Below are 16,569 nucleotides of genomic sequence, written 5' to 3'. Positions count from 1 at the left end.
TCTGTATTGTGCTTGTGATATGTTGTAAAATGTTGTATGTCTGTTAATGTTTCCCTCCTTTTATCCTTAAAATAAAAAAATAAAATAAAAAAAAATGAAAATAAATCAGCCACAAGACCTAGAGATCAAAAATGCCAGCCCTCATCACCCTATTCTTGCTTTACCTGACATCACTATTCTCTTGCTCAGTGGCTACTTTGCCAAGCAGGTAAGGCAAGGATAAGCTGATTGGGGCTGGATTTTTAATTTCTAGGTTTCAAGATTGATTATTTTCCAGCTAGGTCTTATTTTCAGAGAAAGAGGGAATTCCATCAAATATAATACATTGCTACTGAGATGATCACATAATTTTTTTTCTCTTTTATGCACTAACACATCATAATGTCTGTTTTACAGTGTTAACCTTATCTTTTTATTCTTGAGATAAAAAAAACTTCATCACTACACATGTTCCTCATGTATATTGCTGGATTGGCTTGTTAATATTCTGTTGGGAATTTTTGCATTTAAGTTTATAAAGGAAGTTGACCTATAGTTTTTTCTTGTAGTATACTTATCAGATATTTGTTTCCAAAGTTTTGCTAGCCTTATATGTTAGCCATTTTTCTATTGCCAAGAACTACTTCTGTGAAATTATGATTATTTCCCCTTAAATACATGGTAATTACCTCCCAAGAAATCATCTAAGGAAACAGATCTAAGCCAAATACATAAATATTCACAATAAAAGTAACAGGATTAAAATTGACTATTAAAAAGCTTGAGAATAAGGGAAGAGAAAAGATTATGAGAAATACCAACCAAATTTGAACAGCATTAATGCCAAGCAAAGAGGCAAAAAATATTACAGATACTGGTGTTCATTCAGGTGATGATAAACAATTCAATGAGAAGACAGAACAACTGAGTCAGTATATTCCTACTGACATGTCCTGGCACACAAAAAGTGAATAGAGTCCAGGGAGAAATTCACAAAACCAAAGTTATAATGAGAAATTCTTAGTATCTTATTGTAAAACTAATAGAACAACTGGACAATAAACTAACCAAGAGAAAAACACTTGCAAAATATAGTAACGTTAATCTTATAGACATATATAAAACACACAACCATAATTTTTTTCAATAAAGCATTTATAAGAATTAAAATTAAAGAGACCCCAAAATTAATTTTCATTAAATAAATATTTACAGAGGGCCCACTGTATGCCAGGGAATCTCCTATATGAGGCTCTGAGGAATATAGTCATGAAACTAAGCTTTTGCCATCCCAGAATTTCAGTGGAATAGGTAGAATTTAAACATATAAATTGACATCATCTAGAATATTAAGCAGTGCTGTTATAAAGAAAACATAATAATAAAGCAGGTTAACAGGGTAGTCTTGTGGGAAACTATCTTAGATTCAGGGAAGCCTTCTCAAAGAAGAGATCTTGAGCCAAGAACCATACAAAATGATGATAGAAGCCATGCAGGGATCCAGAAAGAGAGGGCAGCAGCTCTGGAGAAAGTATGTGTCTGGCAAGTGAGAAACAATAGAAGTCATTGTGCTAACAGTGAAATAAATAAGGACCTCAGAAAGGAGACCTGTGAATCTGCCTCTCCGTTTCAAAGGGCTCTTCCGGCAGCCTGAGAACAACAGGAAGACCAGTTATGGTGGCTTGAGCTGGAGGAGCAGAAGCAGGAGGAGGAGACACGCCAGGGACAAGAAAACAATCTGCATTCTCCACCAGAGCACTAATTCCTTCCTCACTAATTATACCCACCGAAAGGCCTTTCCGAGCAAGACGGAAGTAACATTTAGTGAATGCCTCTTCTCCCAAGTCTTTCACAAACTGAGTCCCATTTGAACCCGGCTGTGGTCTCCTGTAGAGGGAATCCTAAGTGGTGGGTTGTGCATAGGATTCTCATCTCCACATCCAGTGGGGTCAAACCGGCAGTGTGAAATTGCCATGGAGTAGTATTTACACAGTGGAAAGTGGTGAGTGTTACAAGGAGAGCCAGTGGTTTAACTTTTATCAGCAATCCACGCATTATTTCATATGTCCTTATTTTGACATTAAGAAACTAAAGCTCTAAAGGTCCAATATCCTGCCCAATTAGAGTCAAATATTTCCTTTATAACACACTCTTGAGTCTTATTTTTCACTAAATGTCTTACAGGAACTTTCTTTCCTAATCCTACAGCATCTGTATAAAGGAAATATAATCACTACTCTCCTAATGGTAGGAAACTAAAGTTTTGGTAAGTCAATAACATACTAATAGTCATTGACTCAAATTTTATGCCATTCTGTTACCAAATTTAATAGTAGATTTGATTTATCATAGAATAAAAAAGAATGACATTATTAGAGACAAAAGTGTAATAACTACAATAAGAGATTCACTAATAAAAAGAATGACACTTTCCCAATACTCCAGAAAAATTTCTTTGGAGAGGTGAAATTGAAGGAAGTCTTTTGATGATAAAGGGGACCAAGTCCTGCACACAGGGGACATTCCACTTTAGGGTGTGGCTGGGGACAATACTTCAAGTGTGAGGATCCCATCCAGGGAGTAGTGAGAAGGAACACTTAAGGGCCAGGAGGACCCTCTCGGGAATATGAAAACAATAGACATGAGGCTTTCTATGTGCATCTGCAAAGGGCTTTGAAGTGCAATAACAAGGTAAACAAAAAGCAAAATAAATTTCATTTTGAATCTTGAAAGTTCATATTCCAGATAGTACCATGTCATTTTAGAATGTGTTTTCTGTTGCTTGGTGAAATGATGTATATTTTGGACCTACTTGGTAAAAAAAAAAAAAAAAAAAAAAAAAGTCACTATATATATAATATATTATATATATAGGCATGTCACCTATCTATCTACACCCCCTCCACCCCCATCACTCAGGAGTCTCATTTAGTCAGCCTCTCTTGTCACAGCTTGGCAGGAGCAGCTAAGGGTTGCCCTGAAGCATTTTCAGGGGCAGTGCGCTTTCCAGCCTGGGAACTTCAAGGATTTCCTCCCACCTGCTGTAAAACAGTGCTTAAAGGAAAGTTCTCAGAGATGTGGTGCTAATGGAAAAATGACTCCAATTAGTGTGTTTGAAGTATCCCAGAAAGAAACCTGGGGTAACACAAAGGCAGAAAATTTTGGAACCCACACAACATTCCCAGAATTCTTAGCTCCAATGTAATTTTCCCCATTTCAAAATTAAATATCTCAGCATCACCAAAAAACAAAAATAAAGTAGGTTTATTAAATATCACACTCTGAAGGAAAAATCATAGGATTGCTCTACTAAAAATTATTTCAAGGATGTTAGTGTCGCTGCAAACATGATTAATGCTTCTCTCCATAACAGGGAATTCTGTTCCTATGCAAAAAGGGCTCAAAGCTTAGAGCCCCTGACGCTCCCAGATGCAAACACTTTTATCAGAAATTTACGGAACAAACTGAGTGTCTCTACTGAAAGATTTAAAGAGTTTAGGCCAAAGCTAATTGCTACATGATCTGCTATAAGTTTAATTGCGTCCTCCAGAAATTCCTATGTTGAAATCCTATCCCCTGGCACCTCAGAATTCGACCTTATTTGGAAATAGGGTCACTGCAGATGTAATTAGTTAAAATGAGGTCATACTAGAGTAGGGTGGGCTGCTAATCCAGTATAAGTAGTGTCCTCACAAAAAAGGGAAATTCGACCCAGCACGTAGAGGACGCCATGTGAAGATGAAGGGAAAGATCAGGGTGATACATCTGCAAGCTAAGAAGAGTGGAGATTGCCAGCAAACCGCAAGAAGTAGAGGAACAGCTTGGGACAGATTCTCTCACACGGACTTCAGAAGGAAACCCAGCCAGACCTTGATTTTGGACTTTCAGCCTCCAGAATTGTGACAACAGATTCCTGTTGTTTTAAGGTGAGTAGTTTGCGTTACTTTGTTGTGGTAACCCCAGAAAACAGTGGTCCCTCTGTCTTGCCTTCCTGGGCATATCCCCCAGTCTCACACTTTTATCTAAACAAAATAATAATAGCTTTGTGGAAAGCTACTTCTTTTCAAAAATTGTGTACATTTTGGAACTTCATGTCATGTAATCCTCATAATGAAAAGTAAAGATCTAACGTTCAGTAATTTTTGTAAGACTAAAAGAAAATAAAGAATATAATGTATCTAGTTCAGTGCCTGGTTCATAGTGGTGACTCAAAGAATAATGAAATAAAAACTGTGCTACTAAACCTGGGTCAGCAAAACACGTAAGATGAGGTGTTTTGTCATGAGTCTCTCCCAGGCGTGTTGCCTTCAGACAGAGGATCTGAACTGGTAACTGAGCCTCAGGAAGAACTCTGCAACAAGTAGATCCCACCCATGCAAACCAATCACCTCCTTATTCTCATCCTCTGTTTCCTTTTTCCTCACCTGTTTGTTCACCATCCTATCCCCTCACAAATTCTGTGAAGCTCCCAAACTATCTTCCTCCAGGAACCCTCCCTCGGCCTCACACGTTAGCTGAAACAAGATTTTGCCCCTGCAGGCCTCCTCAGTGAGGTCTTCTAAGTCTCCATTGTCCAAGATATCTCAGGGTCATAAGGAAAACCAGCATTTTATCCACATTTAGACCATCTACTATAAGAGAAAACACCTGACATATTAAGGCACACACCGATTCTGACACCTCTAACTTTCTTTATCACTATCTTCTAAAGACTTTTCAACAACTCTTATTTTTTAATTAATACTGTATACATTTGCAGGACATAATTATTACATTCATCCTGGGGAGCTGGCACATGTACACAACACATCTTCATTCTTTTTACTTCCCCTTCTTCTCCCCTACTGCCCCTCCCTCCACCTAATTTTTATTAAATAAAGATTGGATGCCAGCTTCACTGTCTTCCTCACCAATCTAGACCCTTTCATTACCTGGTTATTTAAACATTCATGGTCAACTCTGAAGCTTCAAGTTCCTTGATTTCAATCTCACCTCTTCATTTTTATGTAACTTCTTTTTTCACCCAAGTATTTTATGATCAATCACTTCAGCCATTCCAAGCAACAATCTCAATTTCCTTGTCATATTTTCCTTCCTATGCAAAAGTTCTAATTCTTGTCAGTATAATCCATCCAGATTCGACCCTGCGATCTGCCACTCCTAGTAATATCCGTCTTAACCATATCCTATTTCTTGAATCATACTGGCTTAATCAAATCTCAGCTCTGGATCAAGCCAGCGGTCAGCCTCAGCAGTTATGCCCAGGTTGCCAAGGGCTTCTGGAGAAAATTACAGTTAGGCCATTTTTAGGCATTACAAATCCATCTTCTAAACCACTTGTCCTGGGAAACCTTCTATGTGTGCCATAGACAAACTCTTCCTCCAAAACTGTTTCCATCCAATAACCCTCTTTTCTGTTAGGAAAGACTATGAGACAGGACGTCACATCCTGTACCTCCCCTACCACCCTGTCTATGACTATGCCTGTCCATGACCCGCTTCTCTTCTTTGATTCAGAATCAAAGGTTCTCTCCTGCCAACAACCAATTTTCTTTTGCAGCCCATCAATTCTTGCTTCCTCCAAGTCCTGGATCCAGAAATAACTTTCTCCCTCTTTGGCATTTTCAATTTTTTCTACTTCACTGACTCTTTTCTAACAGTAATATAACACTCTCTCCTTCTTTCCACCTTAAAATTTTTGTCTTTCTCAATTCTAAATCCCAAGAACTTAGCATTTATGGAGAATATATCAAGTGCAAGGGATTGTGCTCAGTCTTGGATATCTGTTATCATAGTTAATCCTCACAACTTTAGAAGGTAAATGATATTATTTCCAGTTTATTGAAACTAAAACACAAATAAGTTGAGACAACTCAGACTTCCAGCCCAGGTTGCTTTCACTTACTGTGTTGTTTCATTCATGAAACATACTAAACTCACTAGTGCAATTGTTTTATCCATTGTTCAACTTTCTGGTGCTACAATTCCAATAAAACTGGGGTTTCTCTTTGTTTGTTTGTTTGTTAGCTTACCACTGTTTAGCCTTTATTTTCAGTAATCTTATAAATGGCAATCAATCTTATAGAGACAACTCACTTAAAACAAATAACTTTTTAGATTTCCAAACACTGCTCATTCCTATTTCCCTATACTCTCCTTTCCAGAAGACTTTACAAACTTCCTTTCCTCTGTCTCTTAAATGTTGATATTCTCCATAGTTCTATCCTGCCTCTTTTCTCAGTCCACTCGCTGTTCTTGGATGATCTAATTTATTCCAGTTCTTTATTCCATCATGCCATCTATATAAGTTTCAAGTGGACAGAACAGCTACTTGGCGCTATTCAACTAACACTGACATTTGGAAATGCCGAGGACAGATACCTGGAGACAGACAGGCCACCCAAACAGATCCATGCAGGGAAGCGTTTACTGTCATAAATCTACCATCAGTGATCTGGGATCTGGCTCTCACACTTGCAAACTCAGAAACTTAAATAAGACGCTGTCAGAGTACTTTAAACAATAGAGAATGACATATACAACTGGTATGCCAAAATGTGAGCTCCCAGTGAGGAATATAACTGTCTGGTGAGTCTGATGTATGTGTCAGTCTGACCAGTGCCTTCTCTCCCCATAAGGAAGGCATATGAGATGAAAGTATCAGAAGGGTGCTTAGTGAGTATACAACCACAAGAAGGACAGTTAATTATTTGATGCTAATATATAATGACATCATTACATATTTATGAGGATAAACAGCCCATCATCACAGTGGAATCCTGCTGATGGATTCACATGTAGAATAAATTTAACACTTTGTACCCTAGTTAGAATTTGGTTGCACACCACTCAAGTTTGTTTTTATGACTCTCTTTTACATTGCAGACTCACATACTCTTGATGATATTCATTTTGGACAAGTTAATATATAAGAAACTTATTATGAAGACTCCCTAGCCTGGAAGTAATACTGTCTCTTAAAGCAAACTTTGTATATCTCTTTTCTTCTATTTTGTAACAATTCAGTATTTTAACCTCCAGAAATCAATTATATTTTTCTCATGTTCTTAGGAGCAAATCCAGTCCTCTGGACTTTCTTACTAGTTCAGAAATCTACCCTCTTCTCCTTATGCCCAGATCACCTCAGTATTTCTGCTCTAAATTGATGAGATGGCCTCAGATTTCATCTCTCAACTGTCAGGACTCCCTTGCTCCAAATGAGCCAACAGAAAGATCTGAAATAAAAAAAATCATGTCATTGTTTGCTTATAATCCTTCCAGACTCCCAAGAGCTTTCAGGATGAAATCCAAACTCTTTCATGTTTTGATTAAGCTACGTTTACTCACAATTTCCTTTAGCTTCAGACCAGGTCATATTTTTTTTCAGAAAACATTTGGTGACCATCACCCTTTTGAATTCAGGGTCAAGTGCATTGCTCTAGGCTCAAGCAGCACCCTGCGCTTCCTTCTACTGCAAAGTGCACTGTGGTTTATTCCTGCCTTCCTCCTCACAGACTTCATTTCTTAAAACCTCATTGTCTTTGAATCAAGGGCCCCTGGAATAATCCTTGATGAACAAGAAGAAATCTGTTATTGACTAGAGAGTGAATGAATGAGTGGATGAATGAATGAATGAATGAACAGACAAATGTAATGCCTTATCTTTGGATTTTATATTCCTTTCTGTTCTTCCAGTTGTAAGATAGTGTCTGGGACTGAAGGGAACACTATAGCAAAGAATATGCTTCTCACTCAGTTGATTAGAATGAACTGGTTTGAACTGTCCTTTGCCTGTAGGTTGATTAATAATCAAGTCACGACATAGATTTTTTTTTTGTACTGAGAATCAAACTCAGGACCTTGTGCTTGCCAGGCACGTGCCTGTGCCAAGGAGCTATATCCTACACCCTCACATTTTTTTTAAATTTAATTTTTAAATTTAATTTTCATTTTATTAAATGAAAATTTTATTTTATTTTATTTTTCATTTTATTTTAAATTTAATTTTCATTTTATTAAATGAAAATTTTATTTTATTTTATTTTTCATTTTATTTTAAATTTAATTTTCATTTTATTACGTAAACATTGTATTACTTTCCCTGATAACTGACCTCCCTCTTTCAATCTTTACACACAAATGCAAGATACGAAATAAGTTAGAAGAACAACATTCATTCCATAGTACTTTTAAAGTATTTTCACATATATTGCTTTATTTAACCATGACAATATCGCCAAGGTAGAGAGGGTTGATACTGTTGCACCTCCTACTTTACAAGAGTCCATTTAAAAATTTTTCCTTTTCTCCATAAAGATGGAGAATCCTTCTGGGGATTGCCAGAAAACACAAAACCAAGGGTGAAAATTTCTGCAGACTGGCATGAATCACCTATGATGGGCATCCTTTGCTTGAATAGTACTCCATGTAAATTAGTTTATCTGTCATCACATTGTTTTAATCAGTCCAGCTAAAAATGAAAAATTGACTGCCTTCCACCACACAACTGAGATATTCCAGGCCATATGTAAATGTCCCCCAATCACCTGTTTAAGCAAACATTCAATGATTACCCAAAAATTGGTATTATGATACTTCTTTTTTTATGCAAGCATGGATTATAACCAAGCACATCATCATCATCATCAAGCTATATTAACACAAAAAAGACTTAATTCACGAACTACTATGTTGTAAGTTTTCTTCTTCTGATTGTTGTGATTGGAAAAGTAAATTCACAGATATGGTAGGCAAGATTAAATCACTCAGAGAGGTCGTCAGTTCTTGTCTCCAGCATTCACTAATTCATTCACTCAGCCAGGACAGAAACATATCCTATGGGCCTTCTGTGTGCTGGCCCTATAAAATAAACGAAGCAATCCTTGCCCCTGGAGTTTGATGTGTATTTAAGGAGAAAAGTGTGCCTAATTATGAAGGCCATCAAGAATGGTTATTTTGTGTTTCATCAGATACTAATCACAAGCAAAGCCAAATTCTGATTTATTAACAACAAAAGACTGTTCTTCAATATAACCAAAAATAAACAACAAACAAAAAATCCTTTCATTTCTGTGGGAGCCATAGAGGATTCTGTTAAATGGGAAACATCCCCAGCAAATTAAAAATATTTAAATTACCAAAATTTAGTCTTCATTTTTTGGGAGATAGTTATTATTATACCTACCAAAGCATCTCTATAAATCCTCAGAAAACATTCAGTGGTATAGAGTTCAGCTAAAATGTTTTATTATCCTGAGATACAAAAGTTATCATTGCTCAACCAAAGTCTCTCTTAAATTTTAGTGCATTTCTTTCCGTTATTTTCTAGTGGATCTAACAGTCCAGTCCTTTTCCTCATGAAAATCCTTTTTTCTGTAGGATATGCTAGGGCCAAAAGGAAACTAACAGCTGCTTGGTTGTTTCCTAGATGTATGCAGACAGAAATCATTTCAGTGTGAAATTTAGTTCATAGAAACCTGTACAAGTTGTCAAGATCTGCATGTGCAATACGGCCTCAAGTAATTTAGCTGACACTCAGAAGTATTCTGAGTATTCCGAGAATACTTTAACTTTTTTTTAAAGTCCTGTTATGTTTTCTTAACACTGTAGATCCTGGCAAACCACGCAGTCACTGAGGGCTCACAGGTTTTATTAAATGAAACTTAGACACAAAGGCACAAAAAGCCAAACTTTGGCATTTTTATCAATCAAGTCCTTGCTACATTCAATTTCTTTAAAGTCATTTACCTTTTATAGTATTGTGACAAATCATAGACTTTGAGAGTTACTTACCAATGCACTAATTTTATAAGGAGAGAAACAGTGATCTCGCCACATTAAAAGATTTGCTTAAGTAACCGGGACAAGGAAAAGCAAGTATACATCTTCTACTCCAATTGGATTTTCTTTCTACTCACATTACATTCGCATTTCGAAAAATATTGGCTAAATAATTTATCAAAACTAGATTCAATTTTAACCACATAAATAAAGCAACTATTATAATAGTTGGACCCAATAATATAGTTACAAAGGGTTTCAATTTCTCTTCTCTCATTCTCTTGCATTCTCTTCACACAGGCTTTCACTACCATCTCCTCACTGAAAAAAACCCTCCTTCTAACTGACTGATGAGTCCTTCCTTGAAACATCATCTTCTCTTGTTGTCTGGGCTAGTATACTCTCCTGACTCCTGGCTTCGATTTCTCTGAGTACTTTGCTGGCTCATCCTCTTTCCTCTGATCGCTGAGCACTGCAACATTCCAGAGGCAGAACTGTGTCCTCAGGCCTTCTTTCTTCTCCACTTATAGTCAGTGCCTTTGTGGTCTCCTCTCTCCTGATGGTCCTCAGTGCAATTCTACATCCACACCTTAGGCTTCCAAGTCTACAGCTCTCATTCATACCTCTCCCCTTGAACTGTAGCTTTGTATATCTGACTGCCTTCTTCCATAGCCACTTGGATATCAAAAGTTATCTCAGACTTAAACCTAATAAAAAATAAAAGCCTCATCCTCTCACCCTTTATCGAATCTGCTTTTCATTTATTCTTTTCCATTCCAGGAAATGGTCATGCTACACTTCCGTTCACTCAGTTCAAATCCTCAGAGCCTGTCATGACTTCTCAAATCTGTATGGCTTCCTCTTCAATATATACATATACTCCAACTATTTCTCAGAATATCCATAGCCAGCAACTTCCTTCAAGGTGTACCATCACCTTCTGCCTGAACTGTTCAGTAGTTTTCTGTTCTTCCTGCACCTACCCTTGCTCCGCTTCAGGCTACTCTCCAACTACAGAAAAATTCTATGTGGATTATGACTTGGAACATGTCACCACTCTGCTGAAAACCCTAAGACAGCTCCCATCTCACTCACAGTCAAAGCCAGAGTCAGAATGATATATGGGCCTCTGCCTGAATTGGCCCCATCAGATTTCTGACCTCATCTCCTAACTTCTCTCTGTCATTCACTGTGTTGATGCTATTGCCATGGTGTTATTCATTAATTGTCCATCTGCCTATGACAATATTTCCCCAGATCCTTACTGCTGTCGCTCTCAACTCCTTCAGGTGTTTGTTTAAGAGAATGTACTGGGGGGAAGGTCTTCTCCACCTACCATATTTAAAATTCTAACATTTCTGTCTACTTCAAACTCCCCATGACCTTTTTCTTCTTTTTGTTTTCTCCATAGCAATTATCACTATCAAAGGTATCATGCATACTTCCGGGGTTTTTTGTTTGGTTGGTTGGTTTGGTTGGTTTTTTGCCTGTGTCCCTCTCTCTCCAATAGAATGTAAGCCCTGTGAGTTCAGGGCATTCTGTCTCTATTATTCTCTTCTGTATCCCCAGCAATTCATGAAACACAATAGGAGGATGGGTGGATGAATGAATGCAGATTGGATATAAGAGGAAAAAGTGGAAACATAATCATGAAAGAAAGAAAAGGAGGGATACTTTTTTCTATATAACAATTCATTAAAGCATACTGCCTCTTTCTCCCGCCTCTGATCCCTGTCCTACAGAGAGGAGGAGAAATAAGAGACAGACCAATAAAAGGAGCTGCAGTAAAAGGAGACCATCAGCCCTCCCTAAAGCTCTGTCCTGAGGAGGAAAGAAATATGTTTTGAGTGCTGTAAAAAGTACAGAAAAAATTAATACATAAGAATTCAACATTTTGATGATAACATGTTAATGAGGATGTGAGGAAACTGGAATTCATATACTCCTCGTAAGAACATGAAAAAATGCAGCTGCTTTGGACAACAGCTTGGCAGGTCCTCAAGCAATTAAGCATAGTTACCAGCAGCTCCACACCAGGTGTACATCCAAGAGAAATGAAAACATGTCCACACGGAAACTTGTACATGAATATTTATAACAGCATTGTTTATAATAGGTGGGAAACAACCCAAATATCCATCATGAACTAATAGATAAACAAAATATGGTACAATGTACAATGAAATATTATTTGGTCATAAACAGGAGTGACGATCCAGGCATGGTGCTGCATGCTAGCACTCAGGAAGTTCAAGTCCAAACTGGGCTAATGAGTTCAAGGCCTGCCTGAACTACATAGCAGGATCCTGCCTCACAAAACCTAAATAAATAAATAAATAAATAAATGAGTGAATGAAGTACTGATGTGTTACATAAATGAATCTTAAGAGAAGTAAAGAAGGCAGGCATAAAGGCCCTCGTATGATTGCACTCACATGATGGTAAACAACAGGAAAATCTAGAGAAAGAGAAAGCAGAGAAGCAGTTGCTAAGAACTGGCCAGGGACAATAGAGAGAAGGGAAACTGACAGCTAAAGCATCCGGGATTTCTTTTTGAGGTGCTAAAAAACATTTTAAAATTGACAGTAGTGATGGTTTCACCTCTCCGTGAATACTGCATATTTTAAATGGATAATTTACATAGCAAAAGAATGGCATCTCAATAAAATTGTTACAGATTAATACATTAAATGTGACAGCAGAAGTGGAAAACTGTCTTAATCATAGTTAACATCAAAAGGCAGGCTTCTGTGAGCTGGGCATGGTGGCGCACACCTGTCATCCCAGAACTTTGGGAGGCGAAGGCAGGAGAATCACAAGTTTGAGCCCACCTTAGTCATATAGTGAGACGTTGTCTCCAGAAAAAAAAAAAGAAAGAAAGAAAGAAAAAACACTGGCTTCCCTTTCCCTAATCCCGGGTTGCCTCTGGAACCCTTTCCCACCATACCGCTAGTGTTGCTAGATCTCTAACCCTGCTTTCTCATGAGCACTTTCTGAATGGTTTTCTCATCTCATTGTCAATGTGTTAAACTTTCCTTCTCTCCCATGTTTTCCATGTATTTTCAATGCACCCCCACCCACAAACACACACCTTGCCCCCAACTATAATGTGGACAACAAAAACCATCATCTTCAGGGACCTGAAAGTATTCAATTGAAAGATTTAGACTATATTCCAGAACTTATCTTTTCTTTCCTCTAGCTAAATGTGATGATAAATGTCAACTCAAAGTCACTGAAATAGTATTCAATTACACTCATTACTTATTTGCATGTCAGATTTATCACCCAACCATACAAATATATGTGAGGGACTATGGAAAACAACCTTATGTAAAACAGACTACCAAAAATGTCACAATTAGAAATGACCTTAGATATGTTCAAATACAATTCTCTCCTAATTGAGGAACTTGAGTTTCAAAAAGATACGCTGACTTTTCTAATGTCATTCAGTAAAACAGCCACTCCCCACCCAAGGCCCTTCCTGTCATTATTCCAGCCTAATCAAGTACCAGAGAATCCTTACATACATCCACACTCAGAGAGAAAGAGAAGCTATCATGCACAGACAATGATACAGCTGATAAAGTCGATGCTAAGTTAAAGGTTCACGGTATGTTTCAACTTGCTATTTCTCTATCTTCAAAAGTAGTTTAAATAGACTAGGTAACATAAACCCTTGATCACTCCTCCCAACTTTGAAATAAAATGGAAATAGAGTCAGTAATCAACGGAAATAGACTCAATAATGTATTGAATTTTATATACAATTATAGTTTATAATTATAAACCAGTATGAGTTAATTAGTTAGTTATATTTCTCATATAATTTAATTCAAAAATCCTCTAGTTTATTAGTCAGCTCTTATTAGCATGCCAAGTCTTCCCCCCTTGAACATGACTGATAAATCATAGGAAAGCCTAATGGCAGTGTGCAAACCTTCCCACTTGATAACAGCTGGAAGGCAGCACATCACAGACGGTTCATTCAAAACACCATCCCTGTTTCAATTTATGACTGAAGGCAAATTTGATATTTTGTCTCTAGTGACATATTTTCATAAAAGAATTTTTTGGAGGCAAGCAAACTGGTGTTATTTAGAGAGAACTGTTTTTACTTTATATTTTAGACAACTTCAGATGCATCCCTATAGAAGAAATATACTTAGGTTCTTCCAAAGCAATAAAAGCCTTAAACTACAACACAATTGGCATCTTGACATTTCATAAATTGAAGAATCATAACAAATGGGATATCTTACTAAGACAGCAAACACAGGAAATAACTAACCAATTCTTTACTGATCTATAAAACACATTTCATGATTAATCAATGTAGAAATTACTAATACGTGTATATCCCAGAAAAGTAGGATAGGCTATTATTTTCATAATTTGAAGAACATGAAAATGACAGAAATTTCTATTTCCCTCTAAATTTCTGCCAGTGTCATCTTTTCAAAGAGCTGAAACATACCACATTTAAAAGTTAGCAATAATTTGAACTCATGCATGCTTGCCAAATGCACAAGGAAAGAATTTGAGATTCTCAACATCACGCTCTTGCGGTGAAGAAGTGTCAAACTCTTCTCGTGAAGAGAGAATTTCAAAAGCAGGAAAAATGTGGGAGAGCAGTGGGGGACGACTTTTAAGAAATCACTGCTGTATTTCTTCAACTGGGCAGCAAGTTGTGCTAATGAAACTCAGGTGGACGTCAGACAGCAAGCCCCAGGGCTTCCCCTGTAATGCTACCTCAGCGATGACAATGAGGGCTCCTAGGAGCCTCACAGAGAGGTGCTACTTTACGGAGAAACTGAAAAAAAAGTAACGAGGATCATATTACAGTGCAGCAGCTGAAACCTATAGCTTCGGGGCACAGAATAAAGTTATTTTGCTTCAGCTACCTTTGAAGGGCACAGACACACCAAGTTACACGCATTTGTCTGCGTGAGTCGTGGACACATTGTTCACACCCATCCATGAATCTGACTAATGACGACCTGCTGCAAAGATGAATAGATTCAGTGAAATGAATGGCTTCTTTTTCACTATTTGCATTTCCTCAGCTCCGCTAGCAGTTACTACTTACAGGCTTTCTTCTGTGTCGCACAAAGTTCTCTCCCCTTGCGTGAGAGTCATCCGCACCATGTGCTCTCAACCTGAATTTATGCCGCACATCCAATTAGCATTACTGCCCAACACCCTCGCCAGCGTCTGCCTTGGCAATTAAACATTCTTTAGTTCTAAAAGACGAGCCAGTCGACTCTGATTCTGATGTTGTTGCTGAAGACTCTTGGTTCTGGTGTTCCCAAGTCCAGATTTTCGGGTTTGGGCATCCCTGTTCAAGTTTCCTAAAGGTCTGCTCCATGGCCGAAATGTGAAGCTATCTCTCAGAGAAGGTACGGATCACAGAGCAAACGCAGAAGCCGGCAGACAATGCTTTGTTACAAGTGTCTCAGAGGCACATTTTTCAAACGGGTTTAAAACTTTCCAACAGTGAAACAATTTCATAGCAAAAGAAATACCACAATCCTGAACCGCAGCAAACACAAAGAATAAATGTTTCTCCTTACCTGGATCGTGGAAAGGCACCAAAGCAAAGTTGTAAAGAGGTCTCTTCGGTCTTTTCAAGGACGTCTCCAGAATTTTGGAAGCCCCCTCAATAACCTGAACCAAATCGTCATACATGGAGCCAGTCACATCAAACACAAAAGCCAAGGTGGAAGCCCCCTCGGGAATTTCCTCAGCCCTGACCTCCGACTGGGGGCTCGCATCTTGAGCTAGGGAAGAATAAAGGAAAGCAAACACGAACACTGTGTGGGCAACGTCCCAGGAAATCATTTTTTTTTTCTTTTTGCTTTCCCCCCCTGAGCGCCTAAGCACCGTGCGAAATCCTCCGTCTCAAAAGCCGGAGGATCTCCTCTCCGAGTCACTCATCAGACTCTTGCAGAGAAAAGTTTGGGGCTGCGAGTCAGTGACGAGCACCCAGCCCGGCTGCCCCCAGCGGTGGTGCTGGCCGGGGCAGGGAGGCGGCAGCTTGTGTCCGGGCGCGGCTTCCTCCGGGTCCGCGCGGCGTGGGGCGCAGAGCGCGAGCCGGGTCCATGCCCCGGGGCCGCTCCCAGCCGAGTCCGCGCCGCTCTGCCGCCGACCGCGGCTCCCAGCTTCCCACTGCGGCGGGGAGCGCTCGCGGGGAGCGCGGCTCGGCCTCGCGTGCTGATTGGCCCGCCGCCGCCCCCTCCTCTCACCCCACCGCGTTCGCGTCTGCGGGTTCTAGGGTCCCTCCGGGACCCGGAGATCGCGGACGGCGGAGAGAGCGCTGCTCCCACCCGCGCTTCCCATCCCACCGTGCCCCCTGCAAAGTAAACAATGGACTCCGAGAATGCGTGGCAAAGACCCAGGCTGAGGGACATCGCACTAACCAGCACAAAGGGAATTTCATTTTGCTAATGTACACAACTCCGTTCCACACTCTGCTTTCATAATCCCCCCCACCAGAAGCCCGGACGCCCCCGCCCACCGCTCAGCGCAGCCTGGAGGGGGAGCTGGAAAACTCAAACTCTCTGCAGCAGCCCTGCTCCTCGCTCTTTGATCTCCTGGGGGACGCGAGAGGGCTGGAGCGGCAGCAAGCAGGAGGTAGGTGAGGAAGGCCAAGAGACAGTAAGATCTGGGGTCGCCAGCCAGGCTTGGTGGTGCACGCCTGTAATCCTGTCACTCCGGGAGGCTGAGGCAAGAGGATCGCATGTCCAAACCCATCCTGCTATAGTAGAGAAAAAAAGCTCCAGGTTCACTGCCCCTGGTACACACACA

At 39.4% G+C, this 16,569-nt stretch overlaps 1 protein-coding gene across 1 annotated transcript in view; it reads right to left on the bottom strand.

Annotated features, from left to right (window-relative positions):
* The window catches only part of Hmcn1 (hemicentin 1), a 393,676-nt gene extending 377,766 nt beyond the window's left edge, over positions 1-15,910 (bottom strand). Inside the window, exon 1 of the mRNA XM_005375081.2 lies at positions 15,336-15,910. Within this exon, the coding sequence (XP_005375138.1) occupies positions 15,336-15,603 (268 nt within the window). The 5' untranslated portion in view covers positions 15,604-15,910. The remainder of the gene's footprint in view (positions 1-15,335) is intronic.
* Positions 15,911-16,569: the final 659 nt, after the last annotated feature.

The sequence above is a fragment of the Chinchilla lanigera genome, unplaced genomic scaffold (assembly GCF_000276665.1).
Source record: "Chinchilla lanigera isolate Chin_1 unplaced genomic scaffold, ChiLan1.0 scaffold00005, whole genome shotgun sequence".
NCBI lineage: Eukaryota > Metazoa > Chordata > Mammalia > Rodentia > Chinchillidae > Chinchilla > Chinchilla lanigera.
This window is presented reverse-complemented; position numbering and strand designations above follow the sequence as displayed.